The sequence below is a fragment of the Capsicum annuum genome, chromosome 8 (assembly GCF_002878395.1).
Source record: "Capsicum annuum cultivar UCD-10X-F1 chromosome 8, UCD10Xv1.1, whole genome shotgun sequence".
Classification (NCBI taxonomy): Eukaryota; Viridiplantae; Streptophyta; class Magnoliopsida; order Solanales; family Solanaceae; genus Capsicum; species Capsicum annuum.
Window position 1 is genome coordinate 147,263,604 of NC_061118.1, and position 27,234 is coordinate 147,290,837.

Consider the following 27,234-nt stretch of genomic DNA (forward strand, 5'->3'; position numbering starts at 1 on the left):
TAAATTTTCAATTTTTTTAAAAATTTCATCATGAATAGATTTGGAAAAGCCAATGCAATCTAAAAATCATAAATTGAATCATAACGAACTATGACTATTATATTATAATGACACATCAAAGACTTGATATCTATAAATTACAAAGAGGAATAGGTAGCGACTTGAATTGTGGATTATATAAGGGTTGAACCCATCAATTTCTGTCATACATTGGAAGTCCTTGCTCTTTAGGACAATCTCCTAACAAAAAATTAATTTAGACAACAATAGTATATATTAATGTGCCATTTTGACTACAAAAGAATTTAGTAGCTCCTTGAATGTCTTTTTGTCAGAATAGAATATTATGTGGGTCAATTATTATTAAAAAGTAATTTGAGTTAAACTTTTGAGAGGAGGGAGGACTTAAAAATTTAAAATTATATTTAATGAAAAGAAGTTTCGGAAATAAGGGAGGACGTAAGTGGCACCACCTTTCATTTTTGTCCTTTTAGTTATCTTCAAATTATTTTTGAAAATAGAAATAGTCATTAAGTAAAAGAGAAATAATTCAAAATAAAATCACAAATATGAGCAATTAACTCTCTCGAAGTTATCATCTAAAAATATAAATGAAAGGAGAAAATGAAAAATAAAATAAAAATAAAAATCCAACAACTCCTTTGATTAAACAATTAAATTATTTTAAATATTGAGAAAGACGCAAAAATTCGATTATTATGGACTAGAGGGAGTATTAACTACCGAATGTCAATTTTATAAACTTAAAATTGGTTTATTCCAATGCATCCAAGGATGTCACCCAATAATCCAGTGAAGTGGATTGAGCACTATGAGGTGCGGGTGACAGGTAACCCGTGAATTCAACCGAGCTGCGCTTAATAAAAAATAAATAAAAATTAGTTTATTCCAATTAGGAAACACGAGTCATACGGTGCCAAAATCTTATCTCCTAAAATGAACTGGGCTAAAGAAATTGAAATAAGCCCAAGTAATCCAGCTCACACTTGAATGGATTCCACTCCGAAAGTTTTTTTTTTTTTTTTTGTAAAAATGTGGATGAGTTCTTTTATGGTTAAATCGCATAGTATCTGAAATTCTTTAATTCGATTAATTTAAATTCACGTTAAATGTTCTGTACCAAAAAAAAAAATATTTTGGAAACTTGAATTTAAATTTTCAATTAAAAATGATGAGATTTCAATCATTTCTCAAACACATGACATTGAGGCGATATGAAGTAAGGTACTAATAGTAGGGGACGAAAATTTTGTTGAGTGATTTGGCTTTATAAGAGAACAAAATAGAAGTACAGTAATATAATTGTGGCTCCAACAATTATGAAGGGGAAAAAGTTGTTTTAAGTATTAGGAAGTCAGGAGAAAGGATAACAATTTCTTGGTTGCTGTGTATTCAGGAGGCAAGGACAGGAATCCTCACTCCCATCATTTAGCCTTTTGTACTTTCCTATTGGCTATTTTCATTTTTTCACTTCCCTTCAGAAAATTTGACCACATATTAGTAACACTTTAACAAATTGTTTGGTACAGTGGATAATAGAATAACCAATCTCAAAAGAGGCCGATCTAAAATTTTAAATTTAGAGATTCTTGAACAAACAAAAAAAAAAAAGTGAGTAATGGAGTTAGAACCCACAATCAAGAGGGCAATAATGTTGCAACATGCACTTGCTTTGTTACTAGATCAATAAATACATTTTTTTGTGGGTTCCTAACTTATAATTTTAATATATTTACTAGATTTTCCAAAATAAATACAAGATTTATACGAAAGTTAGTAAGTTCCTGGGAACCCCCAAAGTAGCTTTTACATCTGCCCCTGTTTATGATGAATTTATTTGTGTTTGATTCAGACAAAATGAATGGAATAACTTATTTTGAGATTAATTATTTCGAATTTATAACATATTGTTATCCAATTTTGAGGATGGAATAACGGATCTCAAAATAATTAATCGCGAGCTAATTAATTCGGGGATACCAAGAGAGACGGGGGAAATTCCAGTAATTTGTCACATGAAATTTTTTGGTTCTACAACACCAATCATGACTTCTGAGTTTAGATATCCAAATTAAGATAATTCTCACAGAGAATAGCAAGTGAGGATATACTACTGAAGAATCAAATATATTTATCTTTTGGCTGCATGCTTAATGATTTATCTCTGCACAAATGTCTGGAATGCATTATTTTGTTGAAAATTATTATAATGTACACAAAAGACACATGGAGGGGACGGGTTAGTTAACTTGCAGTTTTTATAACTTTACTTTTAATTTTATATTTATTTTGTAATAGTTATTTATGTCACCAAAGAGATATGAAAATAATATATAATTTTTTTTTTTTAAGATCATGTTCTTCTATTTAAATTATTTAAATTGTGAATGACATTCTTGGATGGTAAAGAATTGGTGTATTGTAGCAAGCTATCACTGATCTGAAGACAATTTCTGTTTGTTTGCATCATTTTAATCGATCGCTCCCTAAGATTCCACAATACTTATAACACATACATTTATGGCTAGAAGTTTGTATTTTGCGGGAAAATGATTGCCCAGCTAACATACTTGAGAGGAAGATAGAGTTAGAATCATTGTATTATTATTATAAGTACTTCGATCACAAAGTCAATTGTGTATCTTCTGAACATATTTGCGTAAAGCATGTATTTGGACATTTTTTGATAGGCTAAAAAAGTAATAAATTACCTTTTCAATAATAGACCTGTTTGCCTTTAAGCTCATTACTAATAGACTCGAGACATTTCCTTTTACTAGCTATTTATAGGCCTAATAAAGAACATCCAATCTAAGGAGGATAAAAGAGTTTTTTCCAATGTCATAATGGATAAATGTGTCTTTTAACTTGATTTTAGCTTGTATTTATGCTTTTTAATTTTGGGTATATATAAGTATACATTTAAACTTATATAAAATCAAATAAGTAGACATATGCGTCCTATGTGGTATCTTACATGACCAATTCGTGTCTTATATGATGTCCTACGTGCATAATGCCACACAGGACACACGTATGTCTACTTGTTCATCTTTATATAAATTAAATGTCTACTTGTGCATATCTCGAGCTGGAGGTCATGAATGCGAGTTAACATCAAGTTGAGAAACATGCTTATGTATTATGCCTTTCCTAATTAATGAAAAACTTTTACTATCTTTCAGGAAGGAATAAAAAGTAGTTGGGAAAAATGAACGTAGAGAAATTCTTTAAAACTTTGCATTAAACAATGATGACAATGGAAATGAACAATGCCAACATATTAGTTGTTTAAACGGCAACTTTCATGTTGCTAGTTTCCACTAACCCTGGTTATTCTTTATACGATGCATTATTTAATTAGTGTTTGTTTCGGAAAGTTTATTGGTTAGATTAAATTAATTATTAGATGGTTGTATATTTATATTTCGGTATTTCACAACCCGAAGAAAAGTTCAAGAATCTAATTATTACGGACTAGTGGAGTAATTACGTTTGATTTTTTTAAATTTTTTTTTAGATTTAAACTCATATTTACTATGGAGGGCGTACAATAATAGGGAAATACGGAGGAAGTGGATGATTTTACTCATAACATTCACCAATAAAATATAAAACATTCATTATTTAGTCAAACTTTATTCTTTCATAATTTTGATCTCGAACAATATATATAATTAAGAGAAATTAATAAATTCACAGGGAAAGAAACTCACAGAAAGAGAGTTACAAAATTGTAGTACTCTAATTAGTAGCATAATTCATAAAATACGAGTAACAAAAATATAGAGGGAAATGACAGATTACATATTAATTTTGTCTTTTTTATGAAATTCTCACTTTTCAGGCCTTCAACTTTGAATTTATTTGGTCCATTTGCACTAACTGGCAAATTTGGATGAATTATGAGCTAATAGATCCAAACGGGTAGTGCGTGTTATATTATCCATCATACATCTTCAAATATGCATTTTTGTGATTAATAATAACACAAAAATACTCTCTTCAATATTACGTAATCAAAAGAATTTTATTTTATTTTTCGCTTTCCACCCTTAATATTAAGAATTTACATAAAATAATAGTAATCAAATTTAGAATCTGAAAATATTATTGATAAGATTAATTAGCAAATTACATTTCTAATTAAAGCTCTATTAACATGGATTGAGTAAAATAAAATGAAGTAAGTAAAAACTAAAAATGATAAATCAAGAAGCTGGTCATACAGGTTAAGCTAGTTTCTTCACAAGTTTATCTTTGTCCAAATTAATCAACATGTAGCACTAGTACGTTGTTCGTTCTCTGTCCTATCCCACTACATTCCATTTCGAATGGACTCTTTGAGAAGAAACATGTCATGAAGTATCAAATAGAGACTTTGGTAAAAAACAACTTCATTTGGAGAATGACAATTGTGTCATTTTGTTGGTTTATAGATTAGTATTACAGGACCATCATCATCAAGGTGTAATATTAAATAGAATACTATAATTGTGATAAATAATTTCAAAATTAGTTTTACTAAATTAAAAATTCAACCAAATGTGAAGTGAGATAATTTCATATTTTATCTTCAAATTATTATTTCTTGTCTTTATAATTAACCCCCACCCCCACCCCCCACCCTCAAACCAAAGTCATCTTGACGGGATTAATTTGTTGCTCGTTAGTAAACTCAAATAACTTTACAATTATAGTGGAGGACAAAACAACAATTGTTAGTGAAGAAAGAGCGCACGATAAGCTAACGCTCAAAAAATTGTTAAATAGTCGATGTTCAACTATCTAATGTGATGAAGTATAATTTTATGACTTTATTATTATAGTGAGCAAAAGTTGAGTAAATGTATTATTGATGTACAAAAGATAGTAATAGTAACTATGTGCTCAATTTTTATTTAGTACACATCTAAATTTTACGTTCTCAATTACCTCTTGAGCTTGTCAATTACCTCTCCCTTTCACTACATTAACTCAAAATATAACACTGTAAAGTTCATAACATACTACTTCTCTCCTCTACAACAAAAGGAAGAAAACATCATTTACATAGGTATAAGATTTCTTCCACAGATAAATGTCAAGAAGGTAGATAGTCATTTAAGAATTAGTGGGGCAATTGTTAGAAGATAATTAATTACATTGTATTTATGTGAGTTATATCGAAATAATTGACCACATTTTTGTCAATTTATATCTGCTATAACAAAAAATTAATGTGATGAGTTACAAGAATAATGCCATCATTTTTTTCTATTTCATGTCTATTAATTATTATGCACTTTAATATTTTTTATTTTAATAATAAAATATACCAACAAATAGTAATTTCTTTTTCACATAGGATGAATTGGGTTTCAAGTGAAAGGGAGATGAAGGAAATTAACACACAAGTCTATGTGAAAAAAGATGAATGAACATCTAAGTGGTCCAAAACTTCTCTTTTCTCTGTGTCTCAAATGTTGCAGCTAGCAAGTTGGATAAATCCCCGCGGCCCATATTATATACATATATTCCATTAAAATTTTATTTAAAATCTACAGAAACTGCCATAATATGTCATTATAATTCTGAATGTTAAATCTCAACCCTTCCTTCCTTATCACACACACTCATCTCTCTCTATATCCCCCACACAATTGCTTCCCTTCTTCTCCTTTCTTTCTTTTCTTTACTTCTCTCTACTGGCTGAGATTTCAAATCTATTTACTCAAGTACTCTTCCTTATCTAGTTTAGACCCCTTACCTCCTTTATAAAATAAAATTCCCAGTGCTATTCAATACTACATAGTATTAATAACTTAATTATTATCATACAGACACATTTATAGCAGGTCTGTGTGCTACTTCATTTACATAGTTGTTATTGAATGAAGCATTAAATACACTTTTCCTGTTTAAGCAGCACGCGAACTTGTCGAAACTTCAGATTTTCTATCAGGTAAATTATTCTCAGTTACATGCAAATTGCTTCTACTTTTATTTTATACATTCTTTCTCTTTATTCAAGTCAAAATAAAGGACTATACATGTATTTAATTCGATGCACGAATGAAGCATACTGTTGCAGACAAATTGTGAGTTCAGGATTGTACTCCATTAAAGTTATTGAATTCTAAATTAACTGTGATTTCTAATACAAATTACTACAAAATTTGAATCAAAGTTATTGAATTCGATTGAGCTTGTAATTGAAACGCTAGCTCCGACTCCGAATGGTACTGCAATAAGTCTCATGTGGAATTTTGTGGCGGGCATATTGTCTATAGGTACATTTGAATTTTGAAAGTTTGAGAATTTGAGTTGACAAATGGCACCAAGCAAGAATGGTCGTGGCAAAACTAAGGGAGACAAGAAGAAGAAAGAAGAGAAGGGTAATAAATCCTTTCTCTACTAGTACTACATTTTTAGCATATAGCAAGATTAAATGTCAGTATATATATTAATCTTTATGGCTTTCTAATGATATATTTTCTTTTGTGCTTGTTCAGTTCTTCCCGTTGTAATGGATATAACGATAAACCTTCCGGATGAGACTCAAGTTATTTTAAAGGTTTGTCATTTATTAACCAGAAATAAATATTTGGTCGATAATACTCCATATTACTTATATGTAAGTTTGTAACACAAGGTTTAACAATATTATCTATAGTTGCCAGTGTCATTAGTTTTGCTTGAAACACATTGAATTGAAATGCCAATTCTTTATTTTATTCGACTACTTTTTGTGTTAGATTTTGGTTGATGCTTCATTGCTTTGTTGCTTTTTCAAGGAAAGCAAATTCAGCTCTGACAGCTTGACTTTCTAATTATATTCCAAAACAAGAAAAAATGAGGAGCTAAAAGCTAATTTTTTCCAAACAGTTTGTTAACCATCTCAATATTTCGTTGGTTACTTGCATGAACACAACTTCAAATCTCTTTTTTTCTAGTTTAGATATCGATAATTCACAAAATTGAATGGTCAAAAAACAAAGTTAGTAAAAGTCGTAGAAAAAAAAGGTCATATGGTCGATAAACAAGTTAAGAGAAATGTAGAAACAATAGTCATATATCGGTCGTTAAAACGTACACGCAACAAATATTGTTTGATAGTAATAAAATATTTTGTTGAATGCGACATAATTTAAATTCATGAAAAAACATTGCTACACGATTATTATTACTACTATTTTTTATTTAAGGTTTTCTTAAATTTAATTAAAAATCATTCAACGATTTTTGTTTTGTATGAGCAGGGAATATCTACGGATAGAATTATTGACGTTCGTCGATTACTATCTGTGAACACAACAACTTGTAATATTACCAATTTCTCACTGTCTCATGAGGTAAGGGGCCCACTATCAGACGGCTGTCATTTTTTCTTTTTATTTTTTACTTTAATGAGGACCATCTGATTTTTACTGTTTTAACAGTTAAGGGGTCCACGTTTAAAAGAAACAGTGGACGTTTCCGCACTGAAGCCCTGCCTCCTGACTCTCATAGAAGGTAAAACTTTTTGAACTACCACGACGTCGTATTGGTAATTAGGATATTTCCATTTAAGGAAAGTGGTCCCGGGTCTTAAAATTATGAAAACTCAATTATACCCTCACAGATTCTGATTAATTCCTTTTTGTTACAGAGGACTACGATGAAGAAAGCGCCACGGCGCATGTTATAAGGCTGCTGGATATCGTTGCATGTACGACGAGCTTTGGGCCGTCGGGGACTAATGGCAAGGACTTGAAAACTGAGTCTAGTAAGAATGCGCGGGGTGCGCAGGATAGTAAGGGCGCCAAAAAATCAAGCAAGGTTCAGGCAAATGATAAGTCATCGTCGCCGCCACAAACGCCAACTCCGGCGGCGGCGTCTCAACAGGCGGGTAAAGATGCAGCGTCAGTGGATGTTGATGGAGAGATGAGCAATACGTGCCCTAAGATTGGAAGCTTCTATGAGTTCTTCTCGCTTTCTCATCTCACTCCTCCGCTTCAGTGTAATGCTCTCACACTCATTCCGTCTCTTTTGTTATACTCACCTAGCTTGACACGGAGTTTAAGACGGAGTTTAAGAAAGTATAAACATACAATATATCAAAATATGCGGGAGGAAAGTTTGAATTAAAGAGTTGCAAGGAAAACGAAGAGATATTCTTTTAGAAAATGGACTAAAAAGTATGGTAAGACAAACAAATTGAAACATATTGGGTAATTAAAAATTAAATTAGCTTTAATTTCTGCAGTCATAAGAAGAGCGACAAGACAGCAAGATGGTGAAGTTTTGCCAGATGATCATCTTTTCACTCTTGAAGTAAGCTTACTTTGAACCAGTTTCAGTATTCTTTAGTCCAATGATTTCAATGATCTGATTTTGAGATATGAATTAACCATAAAATAAGTTATTGATGGGCATGTAATATTGTTTATAGGTGAAACTTTGTAATGGAAAGCTGGTTATAGTTGAAGCTTGCAAGAAAGGATTTTATAACTTTGGGAAGCAGGGGATTCTTTGTCACAATCTTGTTGATTTGTTGAGACAAGTCAGTAGAGCATTTGACAATGTGAGCTTGAGCAGATTCTCTACCTTAAAATTCAGTCATGCTAGTTTTTCTCTTGTTTCCTTGTAAGAATATATGGCTGATTTTTGAAATTGCACGTCCTTTTCAGGCTTACGATGAGCTCATGAAAGCATTCTCAGAGCGTAATAAGGTACATTCAATGATTTCCTTGATATGTTTCATCACCTTAAGTTTTCTAAAACTGATTGCACACGGTGAATCTTCGTTGTTTAAGATTCTCTAACCCAAGCGTGCAAACTGTTTTACTTCTTAATACAGTTTGGGAATCTTCCCTACGGATTCAGAGCCAACACATGGCTTATACCACCTGTGGCAGCACAATTGCCAGCTATCTTTCCACCTCTACCTGTGGAGGATGAAAACTGGGGAGCAAATGGAGGTGGGCTTGGCCGAGATGGCAAATTTGATTTGTTACCTTATGCCAATGAATTTTTGAATGTTGCATCCATGCCTTGTAAGACAACAGAGGAGAGGCAGATACGAGACAGGAAGGCTTTTCTTCTTCATAGTTTATTTGTTGATGTCGCCATTTTACGAGCCATTTCAGCTGTAAAGCATGTCATGGAGAAAGTTAAACCAGCTCATTGTAATTCGAATGGAGAAATCATTTTGACTGAGTCAGTTGGGGATTTGAGCATATTTGTTACCAAAGATGCTTCAAATGCTAGCAGCAAAGTAGATACCAAAATTGATGGATTTCAAGCAACTGGAATAGCTATGAAGAATCTGATGGAAAGAAATTTGCTGAAGGGGATAACTGCTGATGAAAATACTGCTGCCCATGTAAGAAAATACTAAGAAAAATCATGTGGGTCCTAATTTTATTGTTTTACTTCTAATATAGTGCATCTGATTGGGAAAAAACTTACTGCATTTTCAATTCAGGATGTTGCTACTTTAGGTGTTTTGAATGTAAGGCATTGTGGTTATATTGCAACTGTAAAAGTTCAAGGAAAAGAAAATGACAAAGTGGGCAGCCCACTGCAAAGCATGGAACTTCCTGATCAGCCTGATGGTGGTGCAAATGCCCTCAATATCAACAGGTATTACTTGAATTTTCTCATAGTAAGCCAATAAGTAATAATAGTTCATTGATCTCTTTCTGTTGTGGTTTCACGAAGCAAACAATAGAACATTTTGTTCTTTTTTGACTGTTAAAAGGTGAATATAAAGTTAAGTTTAGCTCTTGAAAATTGGGATTCTCATTCTGGTTCAGCTTTTAGAAACAGAAGTTTGTAGGAGGAATAAATTATCCTGGAGTAGAAGTCTTTAAGTAGGAGCTTTTTCCAAAATGACATGCAATATTACGACTGCATTTTTATAGCTTCTTTCTTTGCTCTGAGCCCTGATGATATAGTGCTTTAAAATACTTATTGTTCTAGGATCCCTGCTAGACCTGATTTCCACAGCTTTATTGTAGATTGTAATGGTCTTATGATAGACCTTGAATTTATCAGCTCTCTAGACTTATGATAGGTTTTTGTTATCTTTGTATGAGCTGATCTTCTGTTCTGTTACTATGCATCTCCTTAATGTCTCCGTGATTTGTAAAACACTTCATCAAAAAATGTTGCTTATAATGGCAAGGTCCTTCTGAAGGTAAAAACAAAAATGGAATTAAAAGAAAGATTAGGACTCAATTGGGGTAACTTGATCAAATATATTCCCTCTGTTTCAATTTGTTTGTCTTACTTTCCTTTTAGTCCGTTAAAACAAGAATCCTCTTTCCTTTTTTGACAATTCTTTAGTTCTAAAAGTTTTTACCAGGCACGTTTAAGACCGCAAGATTAAATGATATTTAGATACATTCGACATATCTTTACTTTAAAACCACAAAATTCAGAAGTCTTCTTTATTTCCTTAAACTCCGTGCCAAGTCAAAACCAAACAAATAAATTAAAACGGAGGGAGTAATAACTTTAGCACAACCTTCCACAACAGTCATCCATGACGTGTACAAATATGGATAATTGTGTGCTACATCTCCCAATGTACTAATATTAAGATGCTCTACTTTCTTGGAGTGTTCGAACTTGGTAGAGTGGGTTAGAGTTTCACATTGGTTTGGGAATGAATTAGTGGTTTCCTTTTATGAACTTGGACAATCCTTCCCTCATGAGCTAGCTTTTGGGTTGCGTTATGCCCAATGTCCATATCTTACATGGTATTAGAGTCGGGTCTGTTTCTGTTTGGGACCCCACTCCACACTCGGGCTTCCCGAAGAAGGACGAGCACCTGATCACTTTTCGGAGCGCGATAGCCAGGACCCAGATTGACTTTTTGTTGCTTAGGAAAGGGGATAGGGCGTTGTGTAAAGACTGTACAGTCATCCCGAGTGAGAATCTTTCGACCCAACATAGGCTCTTGGTTATGGATTTGGGTATAAAGAAGAATAGAAAGAGGAGGAGTAAGGAGTGTAGACCGAGAATTAAGTGGGGCGGTTTGACGCCAGTGAATGCGTGGGAGATAGGGGAGAGGTTGGCGGGAATGGGGGTGTGGGAGTGTAGGGGGGATGTGGATAATATGTGGGATAGGGCGGCAACGTGCATCAGGGAGAATGCAAGGGAGGTGTTGGGTGTTTCTAGGGGCCGGGCCGGACATCATCGGGGGGATTGGTGGTGGAATGAAGAGGTGGGGAAGAAAGTGGAGACCAAGAAAGAGGCGTATGCTAAGTTGGTGGAAAGTAAGGACGAAGAAGAGAAGCGGGTAAACAGGAAAGAGTACAAGCTAGCGAGGAAGGAGGCGAAGTCAGCGGTCACGGCAGCTAAGACGGCCGCTTTTGAGAGCTTGTATGCAGGGTTACAGGGGAAAGGAGGGGAGAAAAAGTTGTTCCGACTCGCTAAGGCTAGGGAGAGGAAGGGTCGTGACCTCGATCAGGTGAGGTGCATTAAGGGGGAGGACGGTAGAGTGTTGGTGGAGGACGGCCACATAAAGAAGAGATGGCAGTCGTACTTTCATAGGCTCTTGAATGACGAGGGGGACAGAGCTATTGTGTTAGGGGAACTGGAGCACTCAGGGGAGTGTCGGGATTTTAGCTATTGTAGACGTTTTAAGGTAGACGAGGTTAGACAGGCAGTCCGCAGGATGCGAAGGGGTAGGGCGACGGGGCCGGATGAGATACCGGTGGAGTTTTGGAAGTTCGTTGGAGAGGCTGGTGTAAGGTGGTTGACTGCATTGTTCAATGAAATTTTCAGGACGGCAAAGATGCCCGAGGCGTGGAGGTGGAGTACCATGATCCCCCTCTATAAGAATAAGGGGGACATTCAGTGTTGCAATAACTATAGGGGGATTAAGTTACTGAGTCACTCTATGAAGATCTGGGAGAGAGTGGTCGAGGTGAGGCTGAGACGGATAGTGTCTATTTCGGAAAACCAGTTCGGATTTATGCCCGGCCGCTCGACGACGGAGGCAATCCACCTGGTACGGAGGTTGGTGGAGCAGTATAGGGAGAGGAAGAAGGATCTGCACATGGTGTTCATCGACCTGGAAAAGGCGTACGACAAAGTCCCCAGGGAAGTGCTTTGGAGATGCTTGGAGGTGAGTGGAGTACCGCAGGCATATATCCGAGTAATTAAGGATATGTATGAGGGAGTGAAAACCCAGGTGAGGACGGCGGGAGGAGACTCAGAGCATTTCACTGTCCTGACAGGATTGCATCAGGGATCTACTCTTAGTCCCTTTTTGTTTGCGTTAGTAATGGTGTATGCTTTTTGCAGACGATGTAGTCCTGATAGATGAGACTCGAGGGGGTGTGAATGACAAATTAGAGTTGTGGAGGCAAACTCTGGAGTCTAAAGGGTTCAGGGTGAGCAGAACCAAGACAGAGTATGTGGAATGTAAGTTTAATGACGTGAGGCGGGAGAATGAGGTAGTAGTGAGGCTAGAAGCACAGGAGGTAGGGAAGAGGGATAAGTTCAAGTATCTCGGGTCCGTGATCCAGAGTAACGGTGAGATTGACGAGGATGTCTCGCACCGTATTGGGGCGGGATGGATGAAGTGGAAACTCGCATCGGGGGTGCTGTGTGATAAGAAGGTGCCGCCCAAGCTTAAAGGCAAATTCTATAGGGTGGTAGTCCGTCCGGCCTTGCTGTGTGGAGCGGAGTGTTGGCCAGTTAAGAACTCCCACATCCAAAGAATGAAGGTGGCAGAAATGCGGATGTTGCGCTGGATGTGTGGACTGACCCGAGGGGATAGAGTTCGGAATGAGACTATCCGGGAGAAGGTTGGTGTGACTTCAGTGGAGTGTAAGATGCGGGAAGCACGATTGAGATGGTTCGGACACGTGAAGAGGAGGGGCATGGATGCCCCGGTCCGTAGGTGTGAGAGGCTAGCGTTGGATGGTTTTAGACGGGGTAGGGGTAGACCGAAGAAGTACTGGGGTGAGGTGATTAGGCGGGACATGGAACAGTTACAGCTCACCGAGGACATGACCCTAGATAGGAAGGTCTGGAAGATGCGAATTACGGCAGAGGATTAGGGCCAGTTCGGGTCGCTAGTGTAGGGAATTAATTGGTGGGGGTGTATTCCTGTTATGATTCCGTATTCAATGTTCCGTGTTCCGTGTTCCATGTTTATTACGAATATGTGTGCTTTCCTCTGCTTTATATTCCTGCATTCCTGCTTTACTCTGTTTTATATTCCTTATGGGTGCCGTATCTATGTTATGTCATCTGCTTCTGTGCTGTACTATGTGTTTGTGTGATATCTCGTGACTTGAGCCGGGGGTCTTTCGGAAACAGCCTTTCTACTTCATCAGAGGTAGAGGTATGGACTGCGTACATCTTAAACCCCCCCAGACCCCACTAAGTGGGAATACACTGGGTTTGTTGTTGTTGTAAAGTCCCACTTTTGTTGGGGAATGGACTGGTGGTCTTTTTATATGGACTTGGGTAATTCTCCTCTCATGAGTTAGCTTTTGGGGTTGAGTTAGATCCAAAGGCCATTTCTTATCAAATTTAATAACCTCCTATTCATAGTTAGTCATTTTGGTGTCACTTTCACCGTTTCACCCGTCTTGTATTTCAATAGCAATTTTCTAGTGGATGGTGCATTCATCTTCTCAAGACTTAATTGTCAATTTTTCTTACTTTAATATGTTATCTTGCAGTTTGCGTTTACTCCTTCACAAGAAAGTGGTCAACAAGGTAATGCATTCAAAACCTTCAGATTCTGAAGAGACAAACTGCTCTCAGGCATTTGTAAAGAGAATACTAGAAGAGAGTCTTACCAAACTTGAAGAAGAGAAAATAGAAGGTGACTCTTTCATCAGATGGGAACTTGGTGCATGCTGGATACAACACTTACAAGATCAGAAGAAATCAGAAAAGGACAAAAAGAACCCTGTTGAGAAGACAAAAAATGAGATGAAGGTTGAGGGACTTGGAATACCACTCAAGTCCCTTAAGAACAGAAAGAAGAGCTCAGATGGTGCTAACACGGAATCCCAGTCTGACACCTTCAAATCTATCGCAGATGGTGTTCAAAGGGGATCAGAAAAAACTGTCCTGCAGTCTGGGGAGTCGCAGTTTGAGACTGATACGGATCAAAATCAGGTCGTCCTCAAGGCATTGTTGTCTGATGCTGGTTTTACTAGGTTGAAAGAGTCAGAGACTGGACTTCACCTTAAGGTAGAAATCTTTCAAATATTTAGTTTTAGATTATGAGAAGGCCTTTATCGTTTTCCAACTTCTAACCACTTCCTGCTGTTGCTAGTCTTTGGAAGAGCTGATTGTTCTGTCACAGAAGTATTACAACGAAGTTGCCCTGCCAAAGCTGGTAACACTTAAATAGTATTGTGTATATATAAACCTATAAAGAAAATTGTACGATAGATACATCAATCTGTGACAAGTGGTATCTTAGCTGTGTTTCATTTTACAATGCATGCAGGTGGCTGATTTTGGCTCTTTGGAACTCTCACCGGTAGATGGTCGAACCTTAACTGATTTCATGCATACACGGGGTCTACGTATGCGTTCTCTTGGACAAGTAGTAAGTCTCACTGATCATTTTTACCCTTACCGATTTTCTCCTTCTGTATGCGTGTGTGTCTGTGTGTGTGTTACATATATATTTGTCCACTTGAACTTCAATTTCTGTCTTGTTGTGTAGTATCTTCTATCTCCAGATCATAATATATTTATCTGAGTATTATCAACTATAGATGTTGACCTTTGTTAGAACTGTCAAACGGTTTGAGGATTATCTGAAAGTTGTTTTTCTCATTCTTTATCTCTTTCGCAGTACCTCCACGTTGATCTGATTTTAGATCGTGATAAATCCTATGTGCAACAGTAAAATCATAGTAGGCCTATTTTTATCTGATTAAGGTTCGCCTGAATTGATCCTTGCTCTTTTTTTTCTTGGGCAGGTTAAACTTTCTGAGAAGTTGTCACATGTGCAATCTCTTTGTATACATGAGATGATAGTTCGAGCTTTTAAACATATTCTGCAAGCAGTTATTGCATCGGTTGTTGATATTGAGGATATGGCTGCAATAATTGCTGCTGCTTTGAATATGATGCTTGGGGTACCTGAAAATGATGATGCAAATGAGTTAGGTGTTGATTCTTTGATCTGGATATGGCTGGAATTATTTTTGAAGAAGCGATATGAATGGGATGTTGGCAGCCTAAACTACAAAGATGTGAGGAAATTTGCGATCCTCCGTGGTTTATGCCATAAGGTACTTGAAACTCATGTTTATAACAATTAAGAATGATCTCGGTCTGGGAGCATTGCATGTGTAGTTCATATTTGTTCCTTCTCCACATTTAAAAAAGAAAATATTTTTCATTAAATGTTGTGTGTAATTAAATGATGTGTGTAATTAGATAATGAAAATTTGTACAGTTATCATTCAGGATACGTTGTACATCAAAATTTTGTCTGTGTGGTTGCATTTGATGGATTTGGTAGGCTTCACACTTGGCTATTTCCAACCTTTCTTCTGAGAATGTACTGAACACTTGGATTTTTGCTGTCTTTGAAATTGAAAAAAGAAATTCATCAAAAAATGAGAAGCAATTGAAAAAAAAAAATGTTTGCTTGGACATAGTGATCTGACTAGCCAATTGTAAAGAAGGTTTTTGAGTTGTGTATGTTTTATTTAGTGTCGCTTGTTGGTGTGTCAATTCATTAAATATTAAACTTGGCAAAGATATAACTTTTGTGAAGATAAACTTGAATACTTTGATGATGGAAATGAATGTTATCACAGTATTTGTTTTATACACAAGAACACTTACAAGTACTTTTTCTGTCTAGGTGGGAATTGAACTGGTTCCAAGAGATTATGATATGAGTTCCCCAAGTCCTTTTCAGAAAGTAGACATTGTCAGCCTAGTACCAGTGCATAAGGTGATAATGCAACCCTGTCAACATGTGCGATACTAGGAGATATTATGCCGACTTCTCTTATGTTCCTGCTTATCAATATTTTTCTACTTGTCTTGTATCTTTGTGTCTCCTTTCTGCAGCAAGCTGCTTGCTCTTCTGCAGACGGAAGGCAGCTTTTGGAGTCGTCCAAAACAGCTCTGGATAAGGGAAAACTTGAAGATGCTGTCAGTTATGGGACTAAGGTAATTGATTTCTAGATAGAAAAAAGTTGTACATTACATTGTCCGTTCTTCCAATTGAAGCTTCCTATTGTAGAGAAACCAAGTTCTTTTGATGGGCTTTAGAACTCCATGGCTTCTTAGATTTCTTCATCCTGTTGGTCTTGGATATACCCTTAAAATATTGGAATCATAATAAGAAAATAAGCTATAAAGCCTTGAAGATGAATGATATTTATTATTGCATACCATGTGACAACTGCTGCATTTTTGTGGTGCTTTCAGGCTCTTGCCAAGCTGGTCGCAGTATGTGGTCCATATCATCGAATGACTGCTGGAGCTTATAGTCTTCTTGCTGTTGTTCTGTATCACACCGGTGATTTTAATCAGGTATGCTTCAGAAGCTTGTCAGCATAGACCTCCTTGGCCCTACATTGTTACTTTTTCTACCTGCTTCAACTACTATGACTTCTATCCATATTCAACTCTTAAATGTGTTGATGATGGTGGTGTCCATGACAGGCCACAATTTATCAGCAGAAGGCCTTGGACATAAATGAGAGAGAGTTGGGCCTCGATCACCCAGACACAATGAAAAGTTATGGTGATCTTGCAGTTTTCTATTACCGACTTCAACACACAGAGTTGGCTCTCAAGTATGGTTATTTCTGTTAAATTGCCCAGTACTTAAAATTTCTTTGATGTTGCAACAACTAAAATAAGCAAAAAAAGGAAAATACAAACAAAAAGAGAAAGATTTAGGCTCTCTTGCACCAAAAATCACAAACTATAGATTATGTACACAGATTTAGGCTCACTTGCACCAAATCAACATGGTTCTTATCAAAAAAGAAAAGAAGAAACACTTAAATTAATACGGTGAAAACTTTTGCACTCCCAATAATGAAAGATTTTGCCAGTCATATCTGCTCCCCACTTTTGACATCAAATAGTCATGCTTTAATATTTGTTTTGATTTTTTTCACTTTTTCCCTGTTGTTATACACTGGCAATTTAACATTTCCATTTTACAGGTATGTAAAACGAGCTCTTTATTTGTTGCATCTCACATGTGGCCCCTCGCATCCAAACACTGCAGCAACATATATAAATGTGGCTATGATGGAGGAAGGGCTCGGTAATGTGCATGTTGCCCTCAGATATCTCCATAAAGCTTTGAAGTGTAACCAAAAGTTACTTGGTCCAGACCATATTCAGGTTCCTTTCTTCTTCAGCTGGAGCTTATTAAATGTCGTGTTTTAATTTTAGCATTCAGAGTTCCCTCTAGTTCTCTAGGCTTGTCAAACTAAAGTGGCTCTATTCAGAAAAAAGGTTGCCTCTTATTTCCTAGTTAATGAGATGAGTATTCACTTGATTGACAAAGAGGGGCCGGGTACGGGGTAATTTTCACATCAAAGAGTGTAGTTGAGTACATGCATTATGCATTTTTAACTATAGAAAAAAAGAAGTAATGCCATTCAAGTGATTTTTTCTGATGGCTGTGGCCTGACTATCGGGCTAAGGTGTTCACAAATAAACATCAGTGTAGGTGGATGGTTTCCTTTCCTATTCTTTGTGATTTGGTATCTGTCATCTGTCATTGACCTCAGATACTCTTGAAGATGTGCTAGACATGCTAAATACTAGAATTGCATACCTAAAAGTCCATTCGATGTTCCATTTACTAATTTGTCCTCTCATATTTTCATTTTAATCAAGTAACTTCAGTGTGATCTTAAACAAATGAACGTACTTAAGCATTCTTTTGAATTCGGCTTCAAAGTGACTCAATGTTAGCACATTGGGCCCCAAAGTGTGAAAAGGAAACAAGGGTTAATCATGAACCATTCCAATCTTTATGGCAATTGTTATTTGCTTCTCCAATCTCCACCGGTCCATGATAGTCATTTTTATTGCAATAAAGGACTTGATTGACAATCTTCAGTATATAATAGTAATGGCCTTAGACTGGGATATTTGAAACTATTATAATCTCTATCAGAAACTCGTAACATGGTGTGCTTGTTTTTGTTTCTGGTCGTTTAGCTAATAAAACTACCTTGTCATCTTTGGTTCAAGCTTGCGTAGTGCTGTATTTTGAACTTGGTTGAACACGTGGAAGATTGAAACTTTCCAGTTGTTAAACCAACTCCATCACTATATTGTATTTCTTGGAAACTATGTCTTAGTTTGTTGGCTACATAATTAGACGCCTTCATCTGTTGAACCTGGTTAATTATCTCTACAGATTCTTGCCCACACTTATCTCTGATCTAGTTACCTTTGTGCCTCTTGTGATTTCCAGACAGCTGCAAGTTATCATGCTATAGCAATTGCACTCTCTTTGATGGAAGCTTATCCTTTGAGTGTTCAGCATGAGCAAACAACCTTGCAGATACTTCGAGCAAAGCTTGGTCCAGATGATCTTCGCACACAGGTAGCTTCTGTCTCATGCACATGTGCCCTATCAGTAGGCCCACTCTTTTGCTTCAGAGAATAGATGGATGAACAAATTGCATTTGCTGGCAATTTTTCTTTTTTCTTTGTGAAGTTATAATACCTCAAATCAATTGCAATCAGTGCTTTACAGACAGTTTCTTACGGGTAAACTACTAAAAGTACAACTTCAGATGTTTCTAACTAATTAGGTTGTCTTTAAATTTCATTTCATCTCTATTTTGGTGCATCTAGGTGATGTATTAGTAGGTGATGACAGTACTGAAATAAAATATATGTTTTTCTAAAAATTTTATGGCTATTCTGTTCTTACTTCAGCCATGTATTTTCATAATTTTAAATTTTTCTGATCTTTGCTGAAGGATGCTGCTGCATGGCTCGAGTATTTTGAGTCAAAGGCGTTTGAACAACAAGAAGCTGCTCGAAATGGAACTAAGAAGCCTGATGCATCAATAGCTAGCAAGGGCCATTTGAGGTATATTTGCATGTATTGCATAAATTAAATCTTTTTGCTAGATTTAATAAGTAACATAGACAACCTTACTTTCTGTCTAGCTATTAATAGATTGCAAGATAATGTAATAACTGAAGGACTTGAATCGTCATAATCTGCCAGAATGTGTTTGATATTTCTTTTGCTCATTGTCTTGTTCTTTTGCTTTGAAATTACAGGATATGTTATGCCTTCATGTTCTGTCTCTTCAATTTATGCTCAAATGCATCCTGATTATTTTATTGAACCAATGCCTGGCTGCTTGCAATCCATCTATTTATATTTTGTTATGACGGTCCATTTGGCGTTTATTTTTTCGCTTCAAGATCTTTAGTTTTAGGAATATGAATTTGTCTAGGAAGGACCATGTTCAATGGCTGCCAATGTTAAAGTTTTTTGTTTCCTGACTTTTAATTGCATAAATTTTATGCACATAGGATTTCGCAAAAATGTACAAGCAGATAACTAAACCCTAGATAACTGTAGGCAAAATATTTCAGTTTTTAATCTTGTGGTTATATACTCTTGTGCAGTGTGTCAGATTTGCTCGACTACATCAATCCAAGTCCTGATGCCAAAGGGAGAGATGTTGGATCAAAAAGAAAAGGTTTTGTCTCAAAGGTACGTGGTGATTACAATACAATATCTTTGTTTCTTGCTTATGATTATCGACATGAATAGGTACATGGAAATAAGCTTGGATGAAGTTGTTCATCTTAGGCAAACTTGTTATAAAATAAGCATAAGCAGTTATGTTCTTTCTGGAATGTGTACCATCTGTAATACCATTCTGGAAGAGAAGAGGGATGAATGAACTAGTTTAAAAGAAAACTGGTAATGTTTAGAAGATTTGACATGTGGAGGCACTCTTAAGGTCTCTTTGCCTTTCTTGTTCTTCCTATTTCCCCCTAAGTAGGCATTGTAGCTTAAAACTTGAGGCTCACATTGCATATGCCTGATAAACTACCATCATGCTTCCACACGGAATGTGCAAATAATGCTCCATATATTGTAAAAGTGGACATGCTCCCCTTTTCTTATCCTTTTCCTTTTTTGAAATATTTCTTTTCAGGCTCTTTTTTCTCAGGTGAAGGGAAAATCTGAGCAAAGCAATGTTTCCATACCAAACTCTGACACTCCTAAAGATGTCCCCAAAGAAGAAACAGATGAGAAGAAACAACTTATCGAAGATCATACAGATCCCAAGATGCATATGGAACCCGTTGACACAGTAATTGAATCCAATCATAATGGAGATGGAAGAATTGCTGAGAACAAACCCATCCAATCTGGACCCTTGCTGAAGGAAACTTTAATTGAGAAGTCTACAGTCCATGAAGTGTTATCTGAACCTTCTGCTGAAGCAGAAGATGGATGGCAGCCAGTGCAGAGACCAAGGTCAGGTGGTTTCTATGGACGAAGACGAAGGCAGAGGCGTCAAACCATCAGCAAAGTCATTGGTTACCAGAAAAAGGACCCAGTTTCTGATGTTGATCATGCTAAATTGAAGAATAACTATCAAGCTAGTAAATATTATGTCTTAAAGAAACGGACATCACCAGGAAGTTATGCAGATTATTACATAGCAAAAAGTCAAACTCCTGGTACCAAACTTGGTCGAAGAGTCATAAAAGCTGTAGCCTACCGCGTAAAGTCTGTATCACCTTCTGTCAGAGATGCTGTTCCTGAGATTTCCACAACTGGAGGAGATTTAACTACTTCATCAGAGCAGGTCCAAGTTTCTGTAACAAAAGAGGTTGGATCAGTAGCAAAGAGAAGTTCTATAGTAAACCTTGGAAAATCTCCTTCCTATAAAGAAGTAGCACTTGCCCCGCCAGGTACCATCTCTATGTTGCAGGAGAGAGTTTCTGAAGGTGAAATTCCTGATAATCAAGACATTACAAAACTTGAAGAGGAGAGCAACGGAGCAGAAACAAATTCCAAAACAATGAAAAGTGATGCAGAATCCGTGGAGAAAGAGAACATTCAGGATCTTGTTGCAGATTCTGCTGATCATGTTAAAAGTGAAACAGTAGCTACTGACAAAAAAGAAGAAATTCAAATGAGTGATCTTGACGGTGGTGAAATTTCAGATGTGATATCTGCAAATACATCTATTCAACCCGGCCATGTTGATGTTAGTCCAGTGGAACAGGTTAGTGTCGAGACTCATAATGTCCCTCCTTCTGACAATTCTCCCAAAGTGGATCCCTGTGAAAAGGACTCATCAAGCCATTTAAATCCAACCTGTATCTCGAATATGACCTTGCAAGATATGGATCATCTGAAGGTAAAATCTGCATCATCTCATACAAGTGATGCAAGTCGAGAATTGTCTAGAAAGCTATCCGCATCAGCAACACCATTCAGCCCTTCCCCAGCCGTTCCCCGCGTAGCACCATTACCTATGAACATTAATCTCCCTTCTCCTCCTGGAATACGACCACCTGTTGGCCCTTGGCCAGTGAACATGTCTCTTCATCAAGGACCACCGACCATCTTGCCCAATCCAATGTGCTCCTCCCCTCACCACCTGTACCCTTCACCTCCACACACCCCAAACATGATGCACCCATTGCGCTTTATCTACCCTCCGTATTCTCAACCCCAGACGATACCTCCAAGTACTTTCCCCATGAATAGCAGCACTTTCCATCCGAATCATTATGCTTGGCAATGCAACATAGCTCCTAATGCATCAGAGTATGTTCCTGCCACAGTTTGGCCTGGCTGCCACCCAGTCGAGTTTTCTATCTCACCACCTGTAATTGAGTCTATAACTGACTCAATATCTGCTGCTAAGGAGCTATCTGACAATCCTGAAAGCATTAGTTTGACAACAAGCTTACCAGTAGATCTGAACACCGGAGATGAAGTCAAAGAAGATGAAAATCTTCCAGTATCGGAAATGGTGGAGAGCTTAGCTGCTGTTGGATCAGAAAAAGAGAGAGCAAGCAACACTTCAGATTCACATTTTGTTACCTTCTCTAGTGATCAATCAAAAGAGGGAAGTGGATCAAATGAGAAGGCTGGAAGTTGCAGTGACAATTATGTGCAAAGAAATCTTGTGGAGACGGATGATGAGAAGACCTTCAACATTTTGGTACGGGGCCGGAGGAACCGCAAACAAACTCTAAGAATGCCAATAAGTTTGCTCAAGAGACCATATTCTTCTCAGCCCTTCAAAGCTGTATATAGTAGGGTTATAAGGGAGACTGAGGTTCCCAGGTCTACCAGCTTTGATCCACATGAACATTGCATAACGACTGCTACTTGAGGCTGTTATTATGTCTTTTACCAGATGGTCCTAGCAGGATGGTCTATTGAAGCTGAGTATACATCTGTTGGTGGTATATCATGACTGGTGGAATTTATTGCTGCTCCAATTCTCATGGCTTTGATGTTCGTTGTCTTTCAGACTATGCCTCAGTTTAACTTAAAGGTTAGTTCTCTGCAAGAGATATTACTCTCCTCACCAAGGCTGTTATCTGCTGCCAATTGGGTAAAAAGATCGTCCTTTGCTTAGTAGTACTTTTACCTTTTGGGTAAAGTAGAGATAACATTAATGGAATAATTTACCTTTGAGATACAGTAGAATTCTAAAAGATTAAGCGAGTGACATATCAGTAAGCGAATAAGCTAAGTTATAGCCTCATGTAGCAAATGGTTGAATACCATATCCTTCTATAGAAGCACTTCAAGAAATGATCGAAACTGCATACTATTATGACACTATATTTTCAGTTCGTTGATCGCATCCGATATTAATTTAGTCCATTTAGCGACAATGCATGGTTTCTGCTTATACATGTTTTTTTATTGACTTGCAGGTTTACTTCTCAACATACTTTTTGACGCCAAGGAGTTGTATTTTTTGTGTAAGCTACACAGTTTGGTTAGAACATTTTTGTCTTTTTAGGAGCATAGTGCAATATAGAATTAATCCTTTTCTTGTTGTTTCTCAGTTGCTAGTGATTATTGGTTGCACTGACTTGTATACGTTATAGCATTATTCTTCCACTGCACGACCAAAGTATATTTGCATCTGATCTCGGATTCACAGAGGTGTATGCAATACATTCTGCTCTAAGTTCAATCTAAAAGATTTGAATAGAATTTTGAGATTTTTGGGTTCGATTTGGATGTTCTGTCAAGTGCTTAATTGAATTTATGAGCATTTAACCAAATTGCCTGTGCTGACTTTGTGATCGACCATGTATTAATCTTTTGTGTCTCTATTCAGAAATGAGATAAGTTTTTTCTGTGTACAACTCCTCTCTCTCTATTATATCATACACTACTAGCATTTCTTTCCGATTCTGGCATGAATTAGTTCCACTTTCTAATGGGATGCACAAACATTTCTTTTCTCAGTCCAATGAAGAAAGAGCAACTGCAATGTTGATCTAAAATTTACTTCTAAGAGGCACACTAATTTACTTGCAGTATTTAGTAGAACATAGAGTCGCATAAAATTATTCCAAGTTCCGATGTTAAAAAGTACTGAAAACTGAATATATGTCATTGTTGAGAATCATGCCTGCTCATTCATCTTATAGGCTGGCTGGATTTTATCCAAATTTATCATGTAGCATACATTGTAAGACTATTAGGTATCTAACTACAGCTCTGATGAGTAAAGGGTGAAATACTACTGATTCAATGTCACAATACTGTTCTGGTGATCTCCACAAACAAATGTTTGCTAGGTAAAAGTTGTCCATACATGTAGTCCCTTCGAAAGCACTGAAGAATGTGAATTAAAGAAGGGAAAGTTCATTTTTTCCTTCAGAGGAGAGATTTTGAAGAGCACCAGCCAAACACGTTGAGTTTGTTTCAAGGAGGCTTGACCCTCAGAGTACTGAGCCCGCTGAATACAAATTCACCCAAAAGTGTATTCTGGACAGAATTCTATAAACTACGATAAAGAGGACTCCTAGTGGTGAATAAGATGCTTGGGGGCAAAATCACTTGTTCACCCAGTCTATCTACAACATTTAAAGTTTTTAGATCTATGCTAGATTGAATTGATAGGGTAGTCTGAAGGAAGAGTCGGCTCATCGAACTTCCTTAGCCTTGACAACATTTCCAGGAGGATGCATGCCAACATTGTTGAAGCGAGAACAAATCCATAACTTAATTTCCATCCTGGCCCTGCGCCTGCATAATGCATCCCCAGTACTATGTTCACAGCTCCAAAGAAGAGGGCAGTCCTCCCCACCCAACTGTGATGCAGATTCCAGTATCTGCGATACTTGCTGTCTTTATCTGGTCGTGCGAAGAATGCCAAAACCTACACGTGATTGTAAAAGTAAAGCCAATGTCGGAACATTTTCTATGATCCTAAAATATGTGACATAACAAGGACATTGAGTCATGGACACACATTTTAAAAAGGAAAGCATCCTCAATAGAATGAATAAGTTTGTGAGTCTTTTCTACTCTATTCGTCCTCCATGATTAGAGTTCTAGCAGCTAAATCATAGGTTTTAGAATATGATCGATCAAAATTTCAGTGTCATTTTTGCTTTTTGCTGAGTGAGATTAGGGACAAACCTGAAGAATACTAAGCACAAGAATAAGAATGCCTATGCCTTGATGTCCTGGAATATCGGGTTGCAGCTTGTTGTTGAGCTGAATTCCAACAATCACTCCGGCAAGTCCTAGTACGAATCCTATGAATTGAGCAGATATATGAACGTAGTACCATATCTGTTGGTACCTAAAGTATCTTGCAAAAATTGCTCCAAAGGGGCAGAATAGTCCCCATCCTAATATACCCAATACACCATGGGTCGTTGAGCTAATAAAGTAGTTAGGTTTAGCGATGGCAGAAAATGGAGTACCTGAGGGAAAGATAAAAGCATATTAAGTAAAGTTGACGAATATCTAAATACAAGCTTTATGAAGACAACTGAGAATGGAGCTAATATGTATAAATTGCTCATTGCGAAGACCATTACGTAAAGTGCACATTTGACATACTTGTGTCAGTTTTGATGCGCTTTTTAATTATTTTTGAAATAGGAAAAGTTAAAACTAGATAGATAGAGAGACACAGATAACCAGACCTGAAGAGAAGTCGAATTTTATGGCTGTTTTATCCTCGTGAGCAGTTAGGTGGTGGTGCTGAGGATATTTCGAGGAGAAAGCTAGTAACATTGATTGAGTTTTGAGACGACTTGTATATTTCAACTGGAAGGCCAAGTAAACTGTGGCACCTTGAAGATAGATGAGAGGTGGAACACTTGTCAATGGCAATTCTCCTTCATCTGGTATGACTTTCGAGGGAATGTGGCCCTCAGCATAATACTGCTTGATTTTTCCATGACCTTCAGGAGTCACCCATCCAGCCATACAGCTAGAATTGATCATCATTCCGTCGGGAGAGAACCCCATTCCTACCCATCCACTTGTGTAAATGGTTGATAACACGATGGTGATCACATTGTCTTTACTCTGAGAGTACTGAAATCAGAAATTAAGTCATTATAATTGCATTATAAGCTGCTACTGATCTTCAATGTTGTTTAGCACCTTATCTTTTTTGGTGCTGAAAAGACTGATGTCTTTCGTTACCTAGAAACTCCTTATGTTTGCCTTCTTATTTTGTCCTTAATCCGATGTTCTTCTACGGGTTGACATGATTGCGTGAACCTACCTACTATAAGTAACTCAATGTCTAGTCAAATGATGCTAATTAAATTGGGAGGCTGGGAGTACATCAGCCTCATAGTTTTTAGAGCATGAAATGTTGAAACCTATTGCATTTTATTGTTCCATAAACAGTTGGTAATGCAATGGTGACAACATTATCTTTACTTTTGAGACTACTGAATCCAGAAATTAAGATTGAAGTCATTCAAGTGGCACCATCAGCTATTGATGTGACTTTGTAGTATCATAAACATTAAAGTTTATCGTTCTGTTAGCGTAAAATTTTGAATCTTATTGTTAATGTCTTTGCATAAGGTTCTGATGATAGATTTGGATTACTAGCAGGTCATTGGTTAAAACAAGGAGACGACAGTGGTGATAATCCAAGATGCTAGTTGTCTTATAAATTCAAATGCATATTACAGATTTTGTATAATGTTAAAAGAGAACTTACACGCAGCAGGAAAGAGTTCCAAACAGGTTGACAAACCATATTTTCAAGACCACCATAAGGAGGAGGAAGAAATTCCGCGAGATTAATGCTACAAAGCGCTTTTGCATCTTCATCAATGGCCATAACAACCCCATTCTTCTCACTTTGAAAACCAAACAAAATCACAAAGAACATTGTGAGCACCAACAATCTTGAGACTCCATCCATTTTCATTTTTCTCTGTCCCAAGAAAATGAACCAAAACTTGGAACAGCCAATGTTGTACTATAAGCAATGAAGAAATTGTTGACGATCAAGGTAGGGGAAGGGACAAGAGGAGTTCCTCCCAACACAAAGGTTGTGGGTTCGAGTCACCAAGGGAGGTGTTAAAGAAAAGGGTAGGTGAAGGGTGTTGGTTTGTTAGTAAATTGTTTTCTTGAAGTTGAAGGTTTATTATTAGAGATTGAAGAGGGTGGTGGTGATGGTGGTTGGAAGTGGCTGTTGATAATCATCATCATTTTAATCCAGCTGAATCTTTTAACAAACAACATTGACAGCAATGCAGCAAAAGCGAAAAAACCTTCTAACTGTCTATCATTACCAAATCTGTAAGAGCAGTTAAATTAGCATTTGCTAATTATATGTCTTAAAGAGTTTTGGTATAAAAATAGGTCTACCGTGTTATATTTTGAGGTTGATTGTAAATATTTAACATCACAAATAAATGAGAGAGAAATAGTATCTTGAGGAAATTTAGGGATGAGTAAGAAAAATTGACTCAATTAGGGGTGATGATTTAAATTGTAGTGTCACATATATATATTTAACGGTCACCTTACAAATAGATTTTCTCTTTTCGTATCAACTCTTAGAGATTCTTTTTTTTTTTTTTTTTTTTTTTTATAAAAGAACAAAAGTGCCACCTACTGTAACTTTTTAGTTGGTGTGTGTTTGGACATTGATTTTTACTTGAAAAAAAGTTAAAATTTTGTTACTGAAATTATTATTCCACTTAAAATACTAATCAAACTTTGGTCATTAGTAATTATATAAT

The 27,234-nt window shown here is 36.7% G+C and overlaps 2 protein-coding genes across 3 annotated transcripts; one reads left to right on the top strand and one right to left on the bottom strand.

Moving 5' to 3' along the window:
* Window positions 1-5,590: 5,590 nt before the first annotated feature.
* Window positions 5,591-23,227, top strand: LOC107839324 (protein REDUCED CHLOROPLAST COVERAGE 1). Of its 2 annotated transcripts, XM_016682761.2 has the most exons (26): window positions 5,591-5,965; window positions 6,294-6,398; window positions 6,516-6,577; window positions 7,263-7,355; window positions 7,443-7,515; window positions 7,652-8,002; window positions 8,249-8,316; window positions 8,435-8,566; window positions 8,673-8,714; window positions 8,843-9,367; window positions 9,470-9,627; window positions 13,692-14,211; window positions 14,297-14,359; window positions 14,474-14,575; window positions 14,955-15,269; window positions 15,851-15,943; window positions 16,063-16,164; window positions 16,426-16,530; window positions 16,663-16,796; window positions 17,175-17,358; window positions 18,446-18,577; window positions 18,960-19,072; window positions 19,624-19,711; window positions 20,163-22,532; window positions 22,921-22,968; window positions 23,056-23,227. In XM_016682761.2, exons 2-24 carry the CDS (start codon window positions 6,335-6,337, stop codon window positions 22,365-22,367), a joined length of 5,724 nt encoding a protein of 1,907 aa, XP_016538247.1. In that variant the 5' UTR covers window positions 5,591-5,965; window positions 6,294-6,334; the 3' UTR covers window positions 22,368-22,532; window positions 22,921-22,968; window positions 23,056-23,227. The 2 variants fall into 2 exon arrangements, with proteins under 2 accessions (XP_016538247.1, XP_016538246.1); XM_016682760.2 differs by having other exon boundaries at window positions 22,921-23,227.
* Window positions 23,228-23,586: 359 nt separating this feature from the next.
* Window positions 23,587-26,884, bottom strand: LOC107879763 (cytochrome b561 and DOMON domain-containing protein At3g61750). Its single transcript, XM_016726711.2, has 4 exons — window positions 26,202-26,884; window positions 25,162-25,558; window positions 24,647-24,936; window positions 23,587-24,383 (listed from the first exon to the last, which is right to left on the bottom strand). Exons 1-4 carry the CDS (start codon window positions 26,412-26,414, stop codon window positions 24,108-24,110), a joined length of 1,176 nt encoding a protein of 391 aa, XP_016582197.1. The 5' UTR covers window positions 26,415-26,884; the 3' UTR covers window positions 23,587-24,107.
* Between the last annotated feature and the right edge of the window lie 350 nt (window positions 26,885-27,234).